A 21,712-nucleotide genomic window follows, 5' to 3' on the forward strand; every position below is an offset into this window, starting at 1 on the left:
GAATAGGTCGAGAGGCAATAGAAGACTGGAAGAGGACAGAAGAGTGGAGGCAAGAAAAGTCTCCGAAAGGCTACAGAAGAATTGGGAGGAAGAAATTCTAGGAGAGGACAGAAGAGTCTGGAGGGAAGAGGAAATTCTTTACGAGGACATTTGCTTTGTTTCCTACTACAAACAAGGCAAAATGAGGAGGTTCCTGCTGCAGCCAGGCACAGAACAGTGATATTAGTATGTGTCTTACTCCACAGTAATTTGGCTTCTAGCTCACCTGCGCCTGCTCTAGAAGCGTCTGTAGCCTGGCATCCACGCAGGAGGACTCTGGCGTTGACCACTGACCATTCGTCGAGCAGCTTCTGGTAATTCTTCCGATCTTCCCTCTCTCGCAGAGGATTTCGGCATCATATCCAGCTTTGGTCGCCTTCCACATTGCATCTCCGTCTTCAGAACAGAACTTATCTTTGGCTGGACAGAAAACACAGAAGATAAACGAGGTTAAACGGAACAGGATTGACGCCCTTGGCCAGTCCGAATAGGAAGAGCTGCGGTATGAAGCATGGAAGAAAAAAAATACCATGCAAGCCACATGATGATGCCAAGTAAAAATGACTTAAATGGAGTCTCCACTCGAATAACGGCAGTAATCATGAATGTCTCACCCTTTATTAGAGAAACCCGGACCTTCGACTCCACCGCAGGACCAATGTCTCCCTGGAAAATGCAGCGGTAATCCCTGTCCTTCACTGGAATCTTGTTAATAGATAAAGGATAACAACGATAATAACCTCTGTCCACCGGATCTAGAGGGAAAACATCATCATCTACACATCAGTCAAATCTGCAACAAAACCTTCAGGCCTCTGCCAAAAGGATGAAGCGGAAGAAGAATTTCACCTTTCAGCACAACGACTCTAAGCGACCTCTAAATCACCAAAAGAACAACATTGCTAGAAGAAGATGGAAATTTTGGAAAGGCCCAGACCTGAACCCAAAAGACAATTTGTGGTGACTAGGGTTGAGCGAAACGGATCGGTCATTTTCATAAGTCCCGACTTTTGGCAAAGTTGGCATCTCATGAAACCCGACCCGATCCCTGTGTGGGGTCGGCCATGCGGTACACGACTTTCGCGCCAAAGTCGCGTTTCAATGACGCTAAAAGCGCCATTTCTCAGCCAATGAAGGAGGATGCAGAGTGTGGGCAGTGTGATGACATAGGTCTCGGTCCCCACCATCTTAGAGAAGGGCATTGCAGTGATTGGCTTGCTTTCTGCGGCGTCACAGGGGGTATAAAGGGGCGTTCCCGCCGACCGCCATCTTACTGCTGCTGATGTGAGCGTAGGGAGAGGTTGCTGCCGCTTCTTCAGAAGCAGGGATAGTGATAGGCAGGGTACATAAAGCTACAAACCGCTTGTGCTGTAGCGATTTCCACTGTCCAACACCACCTTTTGTTTGCAGGGACAGTGGAAGCTACTTTTTTTTTTTCCTCAGCGCTGTAGCTCATTGGGCTGCCCTAGAAGGCTCCCTGACCCTGATAGCTGCGTTGCTGTGTGTGTACGCCGCTGTGCAAACCAACTGCTTTTTTCAAAGCACAAATCCTGTTGTTCCTTCCTTTCTGCACAGCTATCTTGTTTGTTTGTCCACACTTTTGTATTTTTTGTGCAGCTGTCCACTCCTTGTTATTGCTGCATGCCATACCTTGCTGAGATTACTGTAGGGAGATAGTAATTTTAGGACAGTCCCTTTTTTTTTTTTTTTTTATTTTTAATTCTCCCTGACAAAAAAAACATAGTGGGAGATTAAGATTGGCATTTGTGCTTGAGTGCCGGTCTTGTGTGTGCCATCTGTCTCAAATTATTGGGGCACATAAAACCTAGTGTGTCATACTGGGATTTTATTTTTTTTTTTTAAATTCTCCCTGAAAAAAAAAAACATAGTGGGAGATTAAGATTGGCATTTGGGCTTGAGTGCCGGTCTTGTGTGTGCCATCTGTCTCATTATTGGGGCACATAAAACCTAGTGTGTCATACTGGGATTTTCTTTTTTTTTTGTTAAATTCTCCCTGACAAAAAAAACATAGTGGGAGATTAAGATTGGCATTTGTGCTTGAGTGCCGGTCTTGTGTGTGCCATCTGTCTCATTATTGGGGCACATAAAACCTAGTGTGTCATACTGGGAATTTTCTTTTTTTTTTTTTTAATTCTCCCTGACAAAAAAAAACATAGTGGGAGATTAAGATTGGCATTTGTGCTTGAGTGCTGGTCTTGTGTGTGCCATCTGTCTCAAATAATTGGGGCACATAAAACCTAGTGTGTCATACTGGGAATTTTCTTTTTTTTTTTTAAATTCTCCCTGACAAAAAAAACATAGTGGGAGATTAAGATTGGCATTTGTGCTTGAGTGCCGGTCTTGTGTGTGCCATCTGTCTCAAATTATTGGGGCCCATAAAACCTAGTGTGTCATACTGGGATTTTCTTTTTTTTGTGTTAAATTCTCCCTGACAAAAAAAACATAGTGGGAGATTAAGATTGGCATTTGTGCTTGAGTGCCGGTCTTGTGTGTGCCATCTGTCTCAAATTATTGGGGCACATAAAACCTAGTGTGTCATACTGGGAATTTTCTTTTTTTTTTTTTAATTCTCCCTGACAAAAAAAAACATAGTGGGAGATTAAGATTGGCATTTGTGCTTGAGTGCCGGTCCTGTGTGTGCCATCTGTCTCAAATTTTTGGGGCACATAAAACCTAGTGTGTAACATTAGGCCTGATTTTCCTTTCATTGTCAGCCACCTATAAAGGTATATATAAATCCTACAGAAGTTTGAGTTCACCTTATAAGTTGTTTTACAGTAACAGATACCGTTAATTTGGTTACGTTTTCCAAACAATGAGGAAGTCTGGTGGAAGAGGTCGTGTCCGTGGGCGGTCATTGTCAGCTGGTAATGATGGTAGTGGTGGTGGAGCATCAGGTGGTCGTGGTAAAAGCAGTACAGCACCTAAGTCTCGAGTTGTTGAGCCAGGTTCGTCGTCTGGCTACACAAGGCCTCGAACGCTCCCTTTTCTGGGAGTAGGAAAACCGCTTTTAAAGCCGGAGCAGCAAGAACAAGTTTTGGCTTTCCTTGCTGACTCAGCCTCTAGCTCTTTTGCCTCCTCTTCTGAAAGTGCTAAATGTAAAAGCAACGCGTCATTAGTGGATGTTCACGGTCAGGGACAAGTCGCTTCCTTATCTTCTTCACCCAGAACAAGAGAGAAGGATGCATCAGGAGACACAAGGGTTACTTCATGGAGCTCTTTACACATACCGTTTCTGGGTTAGACAGTGAAACAGTTAACAGGCCATGCCCATTAGAAGTTGAATCGGACATGGAGTGCACTGATGCACAGCCACAGCCAGATTACTATGCTGTTCCTTTGACTCAGACCAGAACATTGCCCTCGCAGTGTACTGAGGCAGAATCAAACCCAGCTGAGACTATGGTGCCCCGTCACAAACGCTCTACCACCGGGCTTACACGGTGACACAGACGAAGTTGCACACGAGATAGAAGAGGAGGTCATAGATGACCCAGTTGTTGACCCCGATTGGCAGCCATTGGGGGAACAGGGTGCAGGCAGCAGTAGTTCTGAAGTGGAGGAGGAGGAGGAGGAGCCGCAGCAGGCATCAACATCACAAAAGGTTTCATCTGCCGGGCCCGTATCTGGCCAAAAACGCGTGGCAAAACCAAAACCAGTTGGAGGACAGCGTGGCCATCCGGTTAAAGAAGCTCAGTCTGCAATGCCTGAAAAGGTATCCGATAGTATGAAGCGATGGCCGGGGGACCACCACGGTGCAGGAAGACTACTGTACACAAGTCGAGGTGCAAACAACAAGGGATAGATTTATTGGGAGACAGGAAATGGAAAGGACAAGGAAGGTGCAAACAGGGGTTTACAATAACAAAAGATAATGCACATGAGTCAACTTGTCTGTAACATAGCACAGTACTTAAGCAATTGCAAAACTCAGAATCTATCTCACAAGCAACTTTACACAATAAAACATATATCGTTGCTACTCTGCATATAATCTCCCTGGCCTCTACTACACAGGCCACACGGCTACCGTGCTCTGACTACTGAAGCCTGCACTAGACCCTAACTGGTGCACCAGACAGGAACAGACTCACGGTGATGTTGGGGACATAGGTCCAGTCCCAGGGGGCCCCCGAAGTCCTGAACGGTGGTGCGCACGGATTCCTGTCGGCTCTGTAAAGCATGGTCTTCTCTTTGCTCCTGGAAACCGTAAGTCCCCTTCTCAGTATCTTCGTGGCTCCACAAAACAGCGCAGAACAGCCACCCTTCGCTGTAACCGGGAAAGTCTATTTAACAATCGCAGTTCGTCTCAAGCTGTGTAGTCTTTCTTGCAGCCAACGACTCTTCCTTGCAGGCAGAACAGCTCACAGTTCTCTCTGATCCCTCTGGAAACTTCTTCCCTCTCACGCTGCTCAGCTCCACCCACTCCCCACAGCCCCGACCAGTTCATAGCAAAAACAAGAGTAGGGGAGAACAGCAGAACATACCATCACATAAGACAAGGGGATGCAGCCTCTTAAAGTGACAGCGTGTTTCTTATTATCCATAACAGCACCACCCTCTTACATGCCTCCCTTCTTAATGATGGTCGTCCTCGGCCATCACAGCTTCAGGGTAAAAGTGTAATGGAGGAGGCAACAAAGGTGTACAAACAGACAGAGCACACTGTTCTACATATCGAACTGGTGGAACCCCTGCATTAGACCTCTGGGATCTCCGAAGCTCTTGGCTGTCAGGCAAGGCTTGACTATCTTCCAGAGTAACACTTGTTGCAGGGGACATTGTGCGCTCTTGTCTGGTCTCATCCTCACATGGCGGTACTGGTACATCCATGAGATTACCGCCTCGGGGCGGCTGAGGACCCCCTACTGTGTCAGGGACGGTCCACCACTCATCATCGATTTGGACATCAGGCATGACAGATTCAGGAAGTGGAGTGGCACCTCCAGGCAACAATGGCATAGAACAGACCTCAGACCGGCAAGGCCGCAGCATATTTCTGTGAAGTACTCTAGGGGTGGATGCCCCATCTTCAATCTGTACCTTGTAGACAGGGCCGTTAGCATACACTCGCTCGATAACCTTGTACGGCTGTACTTCCCATCTCTCACTTAGTTTTCCCTTAGGGCGTCTCTCTCTGACCAATACCCGGTCTCCAGGTTGAAGCGGTAACTCTTGAGTCGGTTTGCGGGCCGTATGTTCTTTTCCTTGCAGTTGCTGACCCGCCAACCGCCGTATCGTTTGCAAACGTTGCCGATGCTCTTTCACCCATGAGGTGATATTTCGCTCCATCAGCTCCTCTGGCTGTTCCAGGTTCAGCTCAATGATCTCTCGTCCAGCTCTTCCAAACAACAGTAGATAGGGGGTATAACCCGTGGTGGAGTGGACCCGATTGTTGTAGGTCCAGACCAATTCTGGCAGATAGTCTGGCCAACACACCTTCTTATCCTCCTCCAATGTTCTCAGCATCTGAAGCAAGGTTCTGTTAAAGCGTTCGCAAGCTCCATTGCCTTGAGGATGATAAGGGGTGGTCCGGGACCGCTCGATGCCATACATGCGATACAATTCTTCCATCACCTTGCCTTGGTCGGAGTGGATGCGCTTTGGGCACCCATACACCCGGATGAAGTCTTAACAGATGGCTCGCGCCGCCGATTCCGCAGTTTGGTCTCTAGTCGGAGTTACTACTGCGAACTTAGAAAAATGATCGGTCATCACCAAACAATATTGCAGCCCCCGGGCCGAGTGTCCCACGAGGAGATAGTCGATCATCAAGACTTCCAACGGCTCCTTAGTTTGTATGGTCTGGATGGGTGCCCTCTGTTCAGTACTCTTAATGAGGTCACATACTCGACACTGCCGGCAAACCTCTTCCACCACAAGCTCCAACCGAGGACAATAGACATGCCGCTGCAACCATTGGTAGGTCTTTGTGGAGCCGAAGTGCGCTCCGAATTCATGGGCTTCTTTAGCTATTTCTTGAGCCTTTCTTCCTGGGATGACCACTTGCCACCTTACTTCCATCTCTTTTGGCTGTTGCTTCTTACGATATAGTACTGACTCTCGCACTTCCAGTCTATACCACTGGTGCAACACACTCCTCGTTTCAGAGTCCAGAGCATCTCTCTCTTGTTTGCCAGGCTTCCGCTTTTGCGTTACCCACCATTTCATCTGTCTCAGCCCTTGGTCTTCATCCTGAACGTGTCCCCATTCTTCATTGGTTCTTCCCAGGGACCGAGGTAATGCACAGGCCTCCCTTCTTGACTGGGCCACAACCATCGGGGGCTTGAACTTATTAAAGTCTGGGGTTTCTTCCTCTTCGAGTTGTTCATCAAGATCCCCCACTGGAGTCTCCACAGGCACTCTGGACAGCCCATCCGCATTTGCGTTTTTGGTAGCAGAGCGATAGCGGATAGTAAAGTCGAACTTGGCCAGGCGAGCCATCCACCATTGTTCTAAGGCCCCCAGTTTAGCATTCTCAAGGTGGGCCAGGGGATTATTGTCTGTTCGAACTTGAATTTTTGTATCTGTCAGGAAGCCTGCAAACTTTTCTGTCATGGCCCACACCAGAGCCAGGAGCTCTAACCGGAAGGAGCTGTAATTGTGAGGGTTTCTTTCGCTGTCTCGCAGGGACCTGCTAGCATACCCGATAACTCTCTCATGTCCATCCTGTATCTGAGAAAGTACTGCACCGAGTCCATGTAGGCTACCATCGGTGTACAACAGGAACGGTTGATCGAAGTCTGCGTAGGCCAAACTCGGGGCCGAAGTAAGGGCATTCTTTATAGCCTGGAAGGCCTCGTGTTGTCCCTGTGCCCAGGGGATGCGCTGGGTCTTCGGCACTCCAGCGGTCCCCCTCAGCAACTCATTGAGAGGACCGGCCACCTTCGCGAAGTCTTTAACAAACCGACGGTAGTACCCCGCGAGTCCCAGGAAGGCCTGGAGTTCTCTCACTGTTTGAGGGACTGGCCACTTCTGGATAGCAGCCACTTTTTCTGGCGAGGGTAGAACTCCATCTTGTGACACTATGTGACCTAGGTACTCGATCTCCCTCTTGAAGAGGTGGCATTTCTTTGGCTTCAACTTCAGGTTATGAGCACGCAATCTTCCGAGTACCTGTCCAAGCCGGGCAAGGTGGTCTTCGAAAGAGGATGAAAACACAATGATGTCATCCAGATAGATCAGGGTAGCCTCGAAATTTAAATCTCCCAAACACTTTTCCATCAGCCGTTGAAAGGTGCCTGGAGCATTGGAGAGCCCGAAGGGCATCCGGTTAAACTCGAACAGTCCCATAGGGAGGATGAAGGCAGTTTTTTCTCTGTCTTTCTCTGCCACGGCTACTTGCCAATATCCACTTGCTAGGTCCAGGGTGGAGAAGTACTTGGCTTTCCCCAACGCTGTCAAGGATTCCTCGATGCGGGGCAACGGATACGAGTCTCGAACCGTGCAGGCATTGAGTTTCCTGTAATCTACACAGAACCGGATGGTCCCGTCCTTTTTCTTGACGAGCACCACCGGGGCTGCCCAAGGGCTCTGACTACTCTGCACCACTCCTGAATCCAGCATCTGCCTCAGTAATGTTTTCACCTCTTGGTACATTTTGGGCGGGATCTGCCGGTATCGTTCTCGAATTGGACGAGCTTCCCCAGTCGGGATCTCATGCGTGATGGCTTCAGTACAGCCGAAATCTTCGGCGTGACGGGCGAATACGGCCTGATTTTTCCACAGCATAGTTTCTATTGCTTGCACACGCTCAGGGCCCATAGCCTTCACATCCACTTCCATTTGCTCAAGGATGACCCGTCCACTCCACTCCGGGGATGGTGTCTCTTCGTCTCCCGCAGCAACTGCTAGGGTCCACCCCACGCCTTCTTTCGGTGATAAGGACATCTCCTTCTGACTCACCACTTCTCCCTTATGTAGGTACACCAGGGCCAGATCTGTCCCTCGTGGCAAGGTGACCTCCCTGGGGCTCACATTCAAAGCTCTTATGGGGACACGTCCTCGCTGGACCACAGCTATCGTACGAGCTGTCATGACTTCTTGATCCACTCCTCCGCCTACCACAGGCTGAACAACCACTTCCAACCCATCAAGGTTGCGGTGAGTCCCCACTGGAAGGTACACTATAGTTTCTTGCTCGGGAGGTAGTATTACAGGTTCTTTCCCAGGAGCCCGGATGACCCCTACCGTCTGATAAGATGGCACACTCTTCTGCGTCCCACAGACGCAGATCAGTTGTTGAAGGGCTTCTTGAGTAGGCTTATGTGGGGTAGCCTTCTTCCAATATCCAGGTCCCCGTTTGGTAAACATAATCTGATCGAGTTCACGTAGGATATTCATTCCCAGTACTACAGGCACATCTTTCTTGACAGGCTCAGGGACTAGTAGGATCCCTTTTCTTCCAACTGCTTGTCCACAAATTCGAATATTCATCCACACGACCCCTGTGACCGGAATCGGTTGTTGGTTGGCAGCAAACAAGCGAATCAATGTCTCTTTCTCTGGCTTGGCCAGGTTCTGGAAATGCTGCTTGAAGTATGCTTCTGACATCGTTGTCACTTGGGACCCGGTATCTACCAGGCAATCCACCAGAATTCCGTCAAATTCAGCCCGTAGGATGGGGCTCCCAGCAATCAAGTGTTCGTTATGATATGGAGCGGCCTCTCTTCTCACCTCCCCCGCAGAGTGCCGCACTACCGCGGGGGTTGGTAGTTTAACGGCGGCTTCCACTGGCCTTGAGTATAGTTCCGACAGTCTCTGGCAAGGTGTCCCCGTCCTCCACACTCCCAGCATTGAATGCCTCCTCCTCGCCGAGGAGAACTTCGAGCCTGTCCTCGTGCCGCCGATGCCTGACGGGGGGGGGGTTTGTTCCCACTGATCCCTTGTCGATCGGGCCGAAGGATGGTTGCATGAGTATGGTGGGTCAGCCTCTTGTAGTTCCCCCACTCTCCGCTCCATCTGGGTCAGTTTCTCTTGCACGTTAACAAGGGACCGCTGCAAGTCTTGCACCACCTGGACCAGCACTTCTTGATGGTTTGAGTCCCCTCTGGAATTGGTGCCCTGGACACGCATCACTCCACACGCATAGCTTTCTTCTTTACTTCGGGCCACTGTTTCCGCCAGAACTTGACGAAACATAAGGGCTGGATCTGCCCGGACCCGTTCTGACAGTGCTTGCCTCAAGGATGTGCTGTATAGTCCCAAAATGAATTGCTCCCGGAGTATCCGGTCTTTAGAGCCCATGCTGCCAAATCCATCTGCCTCCTTTCTCTGCACCTCTTCGAACACTTCTTGCAGTGCTGTTGCATACTGAGAAATTCCTTCTTCTTCCCGCTGCAGCCTAGAGAAGAATTTGGCGCGAAGATGTCCTGCGCTAGCAGTCTCGCTGTAGATCTCTTCCAGGAACTTCACTAGCTCCTTCAGGGTACTGCGGGTGAGTTCTGGTTGTAGGCAGACGTTTCTGCGGGCTTCCCCCTCTAGGGCAGTTAAAGCAATGTCCACTTCAAGGTCTGGGCTTATGTTATAAATCTTCAGGGTGCATTGCAGCCGGGACACCCAGTCGGACAGTGGCATATTCTTGCCGTCAAACTTTGGGAGCACACTAAATATGGTGCCCATAGGGAGTGTCCTTGCAGGGGTTCCACCAATGCCCACAGCATCCCCATTAATGTTAGCATTCCCGCCATTGCTGTCTGCTGCCTCCATCTTGATGACAGTACCCTGCTCGCAGCGCCACTTGAAGCAATGGCCGGGGGACCACCACGGTGCAGGAAGACTACTGTACACAAGTCGAGGTGCAAACAACAAGGGATAGATTTATTGGGAGACAGGAAATGGAAAGGACAAGGAAGGTGCAAACAGGGGTTTACAATAACAAAAGATAATGCACATGAGTCAACTTGTCTGTAACATAGCACAGTACTTAAGCAATTGCAAAACTCAGAATCTATCTCACAAGCAACTTTACACAATAAAACATATATCGTTGCTACTCTGCATATAATCTCCCTGGCCTCTACTACGCAGGCCACACGGCTACCGTGCTCTGACTACTGAAGCCTGCACTAGGCCCTAACTGGTGCACTAGACAGGAACAGACTCACGGTGATGTTGGGGACACAGGTCCAGTCCCAGGGGGCCCCCAAAGTCCTGAACGGTGGTGCGCACGGATTCCTGTCGGCTCTGTAAAGCATGGTCTTCTCTTTGCTCCTGGAAACCGTAAGTCCCCTTCTCAGTATCTTCGTGGCTCCACAAAACAGCGCAGAACAGCCACCCTTCGCTGTAACCGGGAAAGTCTATTTAACAATCGCAGTTCGTCTCAAGCTGTGTAGTCTTTCTTGCAGCCAACGACTCTTCCTTGCAGGCAGAACAGCTCACAGTTCTCTCTGATCCCTCTGGAAACTTCTTCCCTCTCACGCTGCTCAGCTCCACCCACTCCCCACAGCCCCGACCAGTTCATAGCAAAAACAAGAGTAGGGGAGAACAGCAGAACATACCATCACATAAGAAAAGGGGATGCAGCCTCTTAAAGTGACAGCGTGTTTCTTATTATTCATAACAGCACCACCCTCTTACAAGTAGAAAGAGTGCAGTCTGGCATTTTTTTAAACAACATCCAAATGATCAGCGCAAAGTCATCTGTCAAAAATGTTCAACTACCTTAAGCAGAGATCAGAATCTTAAAAGTCTAAATACAAGTTGCATGCATATACATTTATCCACCATGCATTTGCAAGCCTGGACTAACTACCAAACGTCCCTAAAGGTTGCAGCACCCTCGGCCAATGAAGCTAGTCAGCAACGCTACATCCCTTCCCTCACTGTAAACCCACCATTTCCCGCACCACCTGCAGTATCTGTGCAGCTTTTGTCGCCAGGCCAAAGCAGTCAGGGAATCACCAGGTTCGTAGTAGGAAACACTGCATGTAGGGCACCGGCAAGAATACCATCTCCAACCCTCTCTCACTCACCCATGTCCACCGGCACCACCGCTAGTTCCACGATCTCCAGCTCTCCAGTCCAGCTCACACTACATGAGACTCTTGTTAGGAAAAGGAAGTACTCATCCTCGCATCCGCGTACACAGGGTTTGAACACCCACATTGCTAGACTAATCTCATTAGAGATGATGCCCTACCGGTTAGTTGAAAGCGAAGCTTTCAAAGCGCTGATGGACTACGCTGTACCACGCTACGAACTACCCAGTCGGCACTTCTTTTCTAGAAAAGCCATCCCAGCCCTCCACCACCATGTTAAAGACCGCATCGTCCATGCACTCAGGCAGTCTGTGACTACAAAGGTGCACCTGACAACAGATGCATGGACCAGTAGGCATGGCCAGGGACGTTACGTGTCCATCACGGCACACTGGGTGAATGTGGTGGATGCAGGGTCCACAGGGGACAGCAATATTGGGACAGTTCTGCCTAGCCCACGGTCTAGGAAACAGTTGGCTGTAGGCGTTGGCCCCCCCTCCTCCTCCTCCTCCTCGTCCTCCTGCAGAAGCGAGAGCTCGTCCACAGACCGCAGTCGCACAACCAGTCCATCCACAGCTGCCACTGTTGCAGACCAGGTGTCCCATTATGGGACAGCTAGTGGCAAGCGTCAGCAGGCTGTATTGGCAATGAAGTGTTTGGGCGACAACAGACACACCGCGGAAGCTCTGTCCGAGTTCTTGCAGAAAGAAACTCAGTCATGGCTGGGCACTGTACATCTTGAGGCAGGCAAGGTAGTGAGTGATAACGGAAGGAATTTCATGGCTGCCATAGCCCTTTCCCAACTGAAACACATTCCTTGCCTGGCTCACACCTTAAACCTGGTGGTGCAGTGCTTCCTGAAAAGTTACCCGGGGCTACCCGACCTGCTCCTCAAAGTGCACAGACTTTGCTCGCATATCCGCCGTTCGCCCGTACACTCCAGCCGTATGCAGAACTAAAAATTAAGTATATTGTAGCGGCGCTAGTGCGAGTGCATGCGGTCAGCTGCAAGTATAATCCCCAACCACAGTGGGGAAAAAACTAAAGACAGAAGTATATATAAAGGTAATACCTGCGCTTGGATGTATGCACTTGTGAGAAGCCCCTCACTGCGAACAGTTAATGTGAATAATTACCTTTTTTGTTGTTGTGCAAATGAGCTGGCTGATTTCACTGATTTGGTAGATAGATCTACCACCGTGGCTCCACATATTGCTTATGATACATAGTTTCACATACACTTGCAAAAAGAAGTTTCTTATTCCAATTGTGTCCTTTTGTATATTTTCCGATAAATAAGGGATTATATTGAACTCCTTGTGCTTTATCTTAGTTGTATTCATAGATATTCCCCTGAAACTGCCTACCTGAACATACAGCATCAGCCAGCTCATTTGCACAACAACAAAAAAGGTAATTATTCACATTAACTGTTCGCAGTGAGGGGCTTCTCACAAGTGCATACATCCAAGCGCAGGTATTACCTTTATATATACGTATGCAGAACTATCAGCGGTCTTTGAACCTTCCCCAGCATCGCCTAATCATCGACGTTGCAACAAGGTGGAACTCCACACTGCACATGCTTCAGAGACTGTGCGAACTTAGGCGTGCTGTTATGTTTTTGTGGGAGGATACACATACACGGGCAGGCAGTTGGATGGCAGACATGGAGTTGTCAGGTGTGCAGTGGTCGAAGCTACAAGACCTGTGTCAAGTCCTTCAGTGTTTTGAGGAATGCACACGGCTGGTTAGTGCAGACAATGCCATAATAAGCATGAGCATCCCCCTAATGCGTCTGCTGATGCAAAGTTTGACGCACATAAAGGAGCAGGCGTCTGCAGCCGAGGAAGAGGAAAGCCTTGATGACAGTCAGCCATTGTCTGGTCAGGGCCGTGTAGAGGACGCGGTAGCGGGCGAAGAGGAGGAGGAGGACGAGGAGGATGATGGGGATGAGTACTTTTTTAATGAGGAATAGTGTTGAGCGATACTTTCCGATATCGGAAAGTATCGGTATCGGAAAGTATCGGCCGATACCGTCACAGTATCGGAATCCAATCCGATACCGATCCCAATGCAAGTCAATGGGACGAAAATATCGGAATTAAAATAAACCCTTTATACACTTGTAGGTTCATTCTACATGAAGGAAAACAACTAAGAATAATGTAGGATGTATTGGGGGACGTGGCGGAGACATTAAAGGCACAGAGGTTTAGCCCAATGTAATAGAATAGCAGGTTTTTTATTTTTTTTATGACGTTCGGCGGTAGAAAGAATTTGACTATGTTTTTTTTTTTTTTTTTATGTCAGATATTGATGTTTCACTACTTCCACGCCCTTCACCTTCTTTTTTACTTCTCCCACGCTTTCTTCTTAATTATCCTCATCATCAGCTTCTTTGACATCAACTTCTTCACCTTATTCATCTTCTTCTTCATCTTCTACCTATTATTTTTTGGGTTACATTGTTCATATTCTTTTTATTTTACTATTATCTTCATCATATTCAACTTCTTCATCATATTCTTATTTGTGACAGGCATTCCCGTAGTTGTTATCTATAAAAGTTTGAAGATTACACCTTCCGTTCTGCCTGTCACAAAACAGTTACATTTGTCCGCGTTCAGTTTGGCCTGCAGCATCAGGCTTTATCCAGGGGCACCACGAGGAGGAACGGACTCACCCCCATACACTGCTTAGTCTTCTTCTGCTTATAATTTACATAATATTTTTTGCTCTGATATTTTGTGTTATGCTTAATGTCCTTCTGCTCTTTGTTCTGCAGCCTCTTGTTCTTCTGCTTCTCGGTCTTCCAGGTCGTCGTCGTCTCCAGGGTCGTCGTCTCCGGGGTCGTCGTCATCGGGGTGGTCTTCAGGGTCGTCGTCTCCGGGGTCGTCGTCATCGGGGTGGTCTTCGGGGTCATCGTCTCCAGGGTCGTCGTCATCACGGTGGTTGTCGTCTCTGGTGTCGTCGTCATCTTAGGGGTGGTCTTCTGGGTCATTGTGTTTAGTCTCTTGAACTTGGAAATGTAGCAGAAGGTACAAGAAGGCTGAGAAAATGCCGAGAACCAGCTGATGGAACTGGAACTCGGATGGCTACCCGAAGGTCCAAGAGCCAATGGAACTACCGAGGACCAGCTGACGTTACTGGAACCCGGTTACTAAGCAGGAGGTACCTGTGCTGAAAGCACTACCAAGGACCACCTGACGTTGGTGGAACTCGGATACCCAGAGGGAGGCACCTAAGCCAAAGGCTCTGCCCGGAACCAGCTGACGGTACTGGAACCAGGATGGGGAGCAGAAGGTACAAGAGCAAAAGACACTGCCGAGAACCAGCTGACGGTGCTGGAACCCGGATGGGTAGCCGAAGGTCCAAGAGCCAATGGAACTACCGAGGACCAGCTGACGTTACTGGAACCCGGTTACTAAGCAGGAGGTACCCGTGCCTGAAAGCACTACCAAGGACCACCTGACGTTGGTGGAACTCGGATACCAAAGGGAGGCACCTAAGCCAAAGGCTCTGCCCGGAACCAGCTGACGGTACTGGAACCAGGATGGGGAGCAGAAGGTACAAGAGCAAGTGTCTGCGTGGCTTTTGCAGGACACGATGCCGGCTGCACAGCAGGGGAACAGCTGGCGGTGCTGGACCCCACTGACACATTGGCGAGGTGTTTTTCTCTGTGCAGCTAGCACATCTGGGCCCCAACTGGCGGTTTGTTAGAGCCCAGGGTCAGCAGGAGGAGGAGCAGGAGGAGGAGGAGCAGGGGGAGGGGAGTGTAGGCCGAAGCCTGCACTGGCGGCAGCTTTGGGTCTGTTGTGTCTGCGTGGCTTTTGCAGGACACGTTGCCGGCTACACAGCAGGGGAACAGCTGGCGGTGCTGGACCCCACTGACACATTGGCGAGGTGTTTGGCTCTGTGCAGCCAGCACTTCCGGACAGCAACTAGCGTTGTTGGAGCCCGGGCTCTGCAGGTGGAGCAGAGTGTAGGCCGAAGCCTAATTGAACCGATTTCAAAAGTCACCTTTAACCCCCCCTCAGGGGTTACAAAGTAGAAGAGCCACAGCTTATGCAGCAGCAGTGCTGCGCAAGTCAAAGGTTGCTCTTGTAATTTTTCTCCTTGCACACGCTGAATGGAACACGTATAACATTCAGCCCTTTATACAGTCAAACTGTGTAATGGAGGCGAGAGTTCCCTTTGTAATGAGACGCAGCACAGGTGTCAAGAATCCCACCTTGGTGCTGGGTGCAGCCTCCCGAGCGTTGTTATTTGCTGTACAGGAGTCTGCGCTGTCGTGTTATCCCCTGGCCTAGCGCCGTTAGCGCTGCCCATCTTCTGGCATCATGTAATGTCGGCCGGTGCGGTTCGCGATGCCCATGAATCCCAGCCCCGCAGTGTCTTAACATTGTTAAAACACTGCGGGGCTGGGATTCAGGGCCTGGCGCAGCACATATGTTGGCCTCTCACACTCGGGTCCTTACACCCGCTTCAGACTGTGCGGCGTCATCTGATCCCTTATCGCATGCCACGGCCATGAAGCCGCACAGTCCGAAGAAGGCGGAAGGAGAGGAGGGACAGGCGAACTGATGCACTGATCCTGCCCATCAATCACACCCTCGCAGTCCCAATAAATAAGACACCGAGGGGCGTTGTGTGGGTCAGGGCGGCCGCAGAGGCGCAGGCAGCCAAACAATGATGCCAGAAGACGGGCAGCGCTACCAAGGGGGTTGCAGCGTGTCATTACAAAGGAAAGTCACACCACCGGGACGGTTAAATGGTCACACAGAGGACACATTTCAGACGTGTTTTCAGTTCCACATGTGCGAGGAGAATACGTTTCTGAGCCACCTTGCACACATGCAGCATTACCGCTGTACAAGGTGGCTGGATAACGTAAAAACGCCTGGGGGAGGGGGGACAGGTTCCCTTCAATTTCAGTTCTTGTGTCTGCGTGGCTTTTGCAGGACACGTTGCCGGCTGCACAGCAGGGGAACAGCTGGCGGTGCTGGACCCCACTGACACATTGGCGAGGTGTTTTTCTCTGTGCAGCTAGCACATCTGGGCCCCAACTGGCGGTGTGTTAGAGCCCAGGGTCAGCAGGAGGAGGAGCAGGAGGAGGAGGAGCAGGGGGAGGGGAGTGTAGGCCGAAGCCTGCACTGGCGGCAGCTTTGGGTCTGTTGTGTCTGCGTGGCTTTTGCAGGACACGTTGCCGGCTACACAGCAGGGGAACAGCTGGCGGTGCTGGACCCCACTGACACATTGGCGAGGTGTTTGGCTCTGTGCAGCCAGCACTTCCGGACAGCAACTAGCGTTGTTGGAGCCCGGGCTCTGCAGGTGGAGCAGAGTGTAGGCCGAAGCCTAATTGAACCGATTTCAAAAGTCACCTTTAACCCCCCCTCAGGGGTTACAAAGTAGAAGAGCCACAGCTTATGCAGCAGCAGTGCTGCGCAAGTCAAAGGTTGCTCTTGTAATTTTTCTCCTTGCACACGCTGAATGGAACACGTATAACATTCAGCCCTTTATACAGTCAAACTGTGTAATGGAGGCGAGAGTTCCCTTTGTAATGAGACGCAGCACAGGTGTCAAGAATCCCACCTTGGTGCTGGGTGCAGCCTCCCGAGCGTTGTTATTTGCTGTACAGGAGTCTGCGCTGTCGTGTTATCCCCTGGCCTAGCGCCGTTAGCGCTGCCCATCTTCTGGCATCATGTAATGTCGGCCGGTGCGGTTCGCGATGCCCATGAATCCCAGCCCCGCAGTGTCTTAACATTGTTAAAACACTGCGGGGCTGGGATTCAGGGCCTGGCGCAGCACATATGTTGGCCTCTCACACTCGGGTCCTTACACCCGCTTCAGACTGTGCGGCGTCATCTGATCCCTTATCGCATGCCACGGCCATGAAGCCGCACAGTCCGAAGAAGGCGGAAGGAGAGGAGGGACAGGCGAACTGATGCACTGATCCTGCCCATCAATCACACCCTCGCAGTCCCAATAAATAAGACACCGAGGGGCGTTGTGTGGGTCAGGGCGGCCGCAGAGGCGCAGCCAGCCAAACAATGATGCCAGAAGACGGGCAGCGCTACCAAGGGGGTTGCAGCGTGTCATTACAAAGGAAAGTCACACCACCGGGACGGTTAAATGGTCACACAGAGGACACATTTCAGACGTGTTTTCAGTTCCACATGTGCGAGGAGAATACGTTTCTGAGCCACCTTGCACACATGCAGCATTACCGCTGTACAAGGTGGCTGGATAACGTAAAAACGCCTGGGGGAGGGGGGACAGGTTCCCTTCAATTTCAGTTCTTGTGTCTGCGTGGCTTTTGCAGGACACGTTGCCGGCTGCACAGCAGGGGAACAGCTGGCGGTGCTGGACCCCACTGACACATTGGCGAGGTGTTTTTCTCTGTGCAGCTAGCACATCTGGGCCCCAACTGGCGGTGTGTTAGAGCCCAGGGTCAGCAGGAGGAGGAGCAGGAGGAGGAGGAGCAGGGGGAGGGGAGTGTAGGCCGAAGCCTGCACTGGCGGCAGCTTTGGGTCTGTTGTGTCTGCGTGGCTTTTGCAGGACACGTTGCCGGCTACACAGCAGGGGAACAGCTGGCGGTGCTGGACCCCACTGACACATTGGCGAGGTGTTTGGCTCTGTGCAGCCAGCACTTCCGGACAGCAACTAGCGTTGTTGGAGCCCGGGCTCTGCAGGTGGAGCAGAGTGTAGGCCGAAGCCTAATTGAACCGATTTCAAAAGTCACCTTTAACCCCCCCTCAGGGGTTACAAAGTAGAAGAGCCACAGCTTATGCAGCAGCAGTGCTGCGCAAGTCAAAGGTTGCTCTTGTAATTTTTCTCCTTGCACACGCTGAATGGAACACGTATAACATTCAGCCCTTTATACAGTCAAACTGTGTAATGGAGGCGAGAGTTCCCTTTGTAATGAGACGCAGCACAGGTGTCAAGAATCCCACCTTGGTGCTGGGTGCAGCCTCCCGAGCGTTGTTATTTGCTGTACAGGAGTCTGCGCTGTCGTGTTATCCCCTGGCCTAGCGCCGTTAGCGCTGCCCATCTTCTGGCATCATGTAATGTCGGCCGGTGCGGTTCGCGATGCCCATGAATCCCAGCCCCGCAGTGTCTTAACATTGTTAAAACACTGCGGGGCTGGGATTCAGGGCCTGGCGCAGCACATATGTTCGCCTCTCACACTCGGGTCCTTACACCCGCTTCAGACTGTGCGGCGTCATCTGATCCCTTATCGCATGCCACGGCCATGAAGCCGCACAGTCCGCAGAAGGCGGAAGGAGATGAGGGACAGGCGAACTGATGCACTGATCCTGCCCATCAATCACACCCTCGCAGTCCCATTAAATAAGACAACGAGGGCTGTTGTGTGGGTCAGGGCGGCCGCAGAGGCGCAGCCAGCCAAACAATGATGCCAGAAGACGGGCAGCGTTACCAAGGAGCTTGTTGCGTGTGTCAATACAAAGTCAAATCACACCTGAGGGACGTTTTAATGGTCACAGAGGACACATTTTAGACGTGTTCACTTCAACATGGGCAAGGAGATTAAGTTTCTGAGCCACCTTGAACACATGCAGCATTACTGCTGTTCAAGGTAGCTGTAAAACATAGAAACACCTGGGGGAGGGGGGACAGGTTCCCTTCAATTTCAGTTCTTGTGTCTGCGTGGCGGTCGCAGGACACGTTGCCGGCTACACAGCAGGGGAACAGCTGGCGGTGCTGAACCCCACTGACACATTGGCTGGTGTTTTTCTCTGTGCAGCTAGCACATCTGGGCAAAAACTGGCGGTGTTAGAGCCCAGGGTCAGCAGGAGGAGCAGGGGGAGCGGAGTGTAGGCCGAAGCCTGCACTCGAGCAAGTTGAAAGGAAACCTTTAACCCCCCCCCCCCCCAGGCGTTTGTAGCTGAAAGAGCCATTGTGTACAGCACTAATGCTGGAAAAGGTAAACTTAGCTCTTTTAATTATGGTCCTTGTACATGCGGAACCTAACATTTATGAAATGTGTCTCCTCACAGCGTTAAACCGTCCGGTAGGTGGAACTTTCCTTTGTCGTGTGACGCAGCACAGCCATCATTTTTACCCCCTTGGCGCCGTGCGCCGCCTCCTCAGCGTTGTTTGAATCTGTCCCGGAGCCTGCGCTGTTAGGTTAGCCCTTGGCCATGCACACATGTTGCGCTGCCCGTCTTCTGACCTCATTTGGTGTCAGGCTGGCTGCGCCTGTGCGGGTGCGCTGGCCGAGATCCCGCCTCGCAGTGTCGTCTCATGTAATCCCACCGCGGGCCTGTGATCCGTGCCCGTGCGCAGTGCATATCCTCTCCTCTCACTCCCCTCCCTACGGCTTTTTCAGACTGTGCGGTGTCACGGCCGTGGCATGCTATTAGGGACCAGCTGACATCGCACAGTCTGAAGAAGCCGTAGGGAGGGGAGTGAGAGGAGAGGATATGCACTGCGCACGGGCACGGATCACAGGCCCGCGGTGGGATTACATTAGACGACACTGCGAGGCGGGATCTCGGCCAGCGCACCCGCACAGGCGCAGCCAGCCTGACACCAAATGAGGTCAGAAGACGGGCAGCGCAACATGTGTGCATGGCCAAGGGCTAACCTAACAGCGCAGGCTCCGGGACAGATTCAAACAACGCTGAGGAGGGGGCGCACGGCGCCAAGGGGGTAAAAATGATGGCTGTGCTGCGTCACACGACAAAGGAAAGTTCCACCTACCGGACGGTTTAACGCTGTGTGGGGACACATTTCATAAGTGTTTGGTTCAGCATGTGCAAGGAGCATCACGAAAAGAGGCACTTTTTCCCTTTGCATCATTACTGCTGCACAAGGTGGCTCCTTCAGTAACAAACGCCTGGGGGGGGGGGGGGTCAGGTTCCCTTACATTTAACTTGTTGTGCCTGCGTGGCGGTCGCAGTACACGTTGCCGTATACACAGCAGGGGAACAGCTGGCGGTGCTGAACCCCACTAACACATTGGCGAGGTGTTTGGCTCTGTGCGTACAGCACTTCTGGACGGCAACTAGCGGTGTTGGAGCCCAGGGACAGGTGGAGGAGGAGGTTGGAGGAGGTAGGAGGGATTGCCACACACACAGCAGGGGAACAGCTGACGTTACTGAACCCCAATAACAGAGGAGGGACTGTTGACTGTGCGTACAGCACTTCTGGACGGCAACTGGCGGTGTTGGAGCCCAGGGACAGGTGGAGGAGGAGGAGGTTGGAGGAGGTAGGAGGGATTGCCACACACACAGCAGGGGAACAGCTGACGTTACTGAACCCCAATAACAGAGGAGGGACTGTTGACTGTGCGTACAGCACTTCTGGACGGCAACTGGCGGTGTTGGAGCCCAGGGACAGGTGGAGGAGGAGGAGGTTGGAGGAGGTAGGAGGGATTGCCACACACACAGCAGGGGAACAGCTGACGTTACTGAACCCCAATAACAGAGGAGGGACTGTTGACTGTGCGTACAGCACTTCTGGACGGCAACTGGCGGTGTTGGAGCCCAGGGACAGGTGGAGGAGGAGGAGGTTGGAGGAGGTAGGAGGGATTGCCACACACACAGCAGGGGAACAGCTGACGTTACTGAACCCCAATAACAGAGGAGGGACTGTTGACTGTGCGTACAGCACTTCTGGACGGCAACTGGCGGTGTTGGAGCCCAGGGACAGGTGGAGGAGGAGGAGGTTGGAGGAGGTAGGAGGGATTGCCACACACACAGCAGGGGAACAGCTGACGTTACTGAACCCCAATAACAGAGGAGGGACTGTTGACTGTGCGTACAGCACTTCTGGACGGCAACTGGCGGTGTTGGAGCCCAGGGACAGGTGGAGGAGGAGGAGGTTGGAGGAGGTTGGAGGAGGTAGGAGGGATTGCCACACACACAGCAGGGGAACAGCTGACGTTACTGAACCCCAATAACAGAGGAGGGACTGTTGACTGTGCGTACAGCACTTCTGGACGGCAACTGGCGGTGTTGGAGCCCAGGGGCAGGTGGAGGAGGAGGAGGTTGGAGGAGGTTGGAGGAGGTAGGAGGGATTGCCACACACACAGCAGGGGAACAGCTGACGTTACTGAACCCCAATAACAGAGGAGGGACTGTTGACTGTGCGTACAGCACTTCTGGACGGCAACTGGCGGTGTTGGAGCCCAGGGACAGGTGGAGGAGGAGGAGGTTGGAGGAGGTAGGAGGGATTGCCACACACACAGCAGGGGAACAGCTGACGTTACTGAACCCCAATAACAGAGGAGCGACTGTTGACTGTGCGTACAGCACTTCTGGACGGCAACTGGCGGTGTTGGAGCCCAGGGGCAGGTGGAGGAGGAGGAGGTTGGAGGAGGTTGGAGGAGGTAGGAGGGATTGCCACACACACAGCAGGGGAACAGCTGACGTTACTGAACCCCAATAACAGAGGAGGGACTGTTGACTGTGCGTACAGCACTTCTGGACGGCAACTGGCGGTGTTGGAGCCCAGGGACAGGTGGAGGAGGAGGAGGTTGGAGGAGGTAGGAGGGATTGCCACACACACAGCAGGGGAACAGCTGACGTTACTGAACCCCAATAACAGAGGAGGGACTGTTGACTGTGCGTACAGCACTTCTGGACGGCAACTGGCGGTGTTGGAGCCCAGGGACAGGTGGAGGAGGAGGAGGTTGGAGGAGGTTG

At 51.6% G+C, this 21,712-nt stretch overlaps 1 protein-coding gene across 1 annotated transcript in view; it reads right to left on the reverse strand.

The window, feature by feature from the left end:
- LOC143804087 (adhesion G-protein coupled receptor F3-like) overlaps positions 1-21,712 on the reverse strand; it is a 93,936-nt gene that overhangs the window by 19,700 nt on the left and 52,524 nt on the right. The window contains exons 7-8 of the mRNA XM_077281824.1: positions 654-794; positions 266-459 (exon numbers count right to left, since the gene is read on the reverse strand). Of these exons, the coding sequence (XP_077137939.1) occupies positions 266-459; positions 654-794 (335 nt within the window). The remainder of the gene's footprint in view (positions 1-265; positions 460-653; positions 795-21,712) is intronic.

The sequence above is a fragment of the Ranitomeya variabilis genome, chromosome 2, assembly GCF_051348905.1.
Source record: "Ranitomeya variabilis isolate aRanVar5 chromosome 2, aRanVar5.hap1, whole genome shotgun sequence".
Classification (NCBI taxonomy): Eukaryota; Metazoa; Chordata; class Amphibia; order Anura; family Dendrobatidae; genus Ranitomeya; species Ranitomeya variabilis.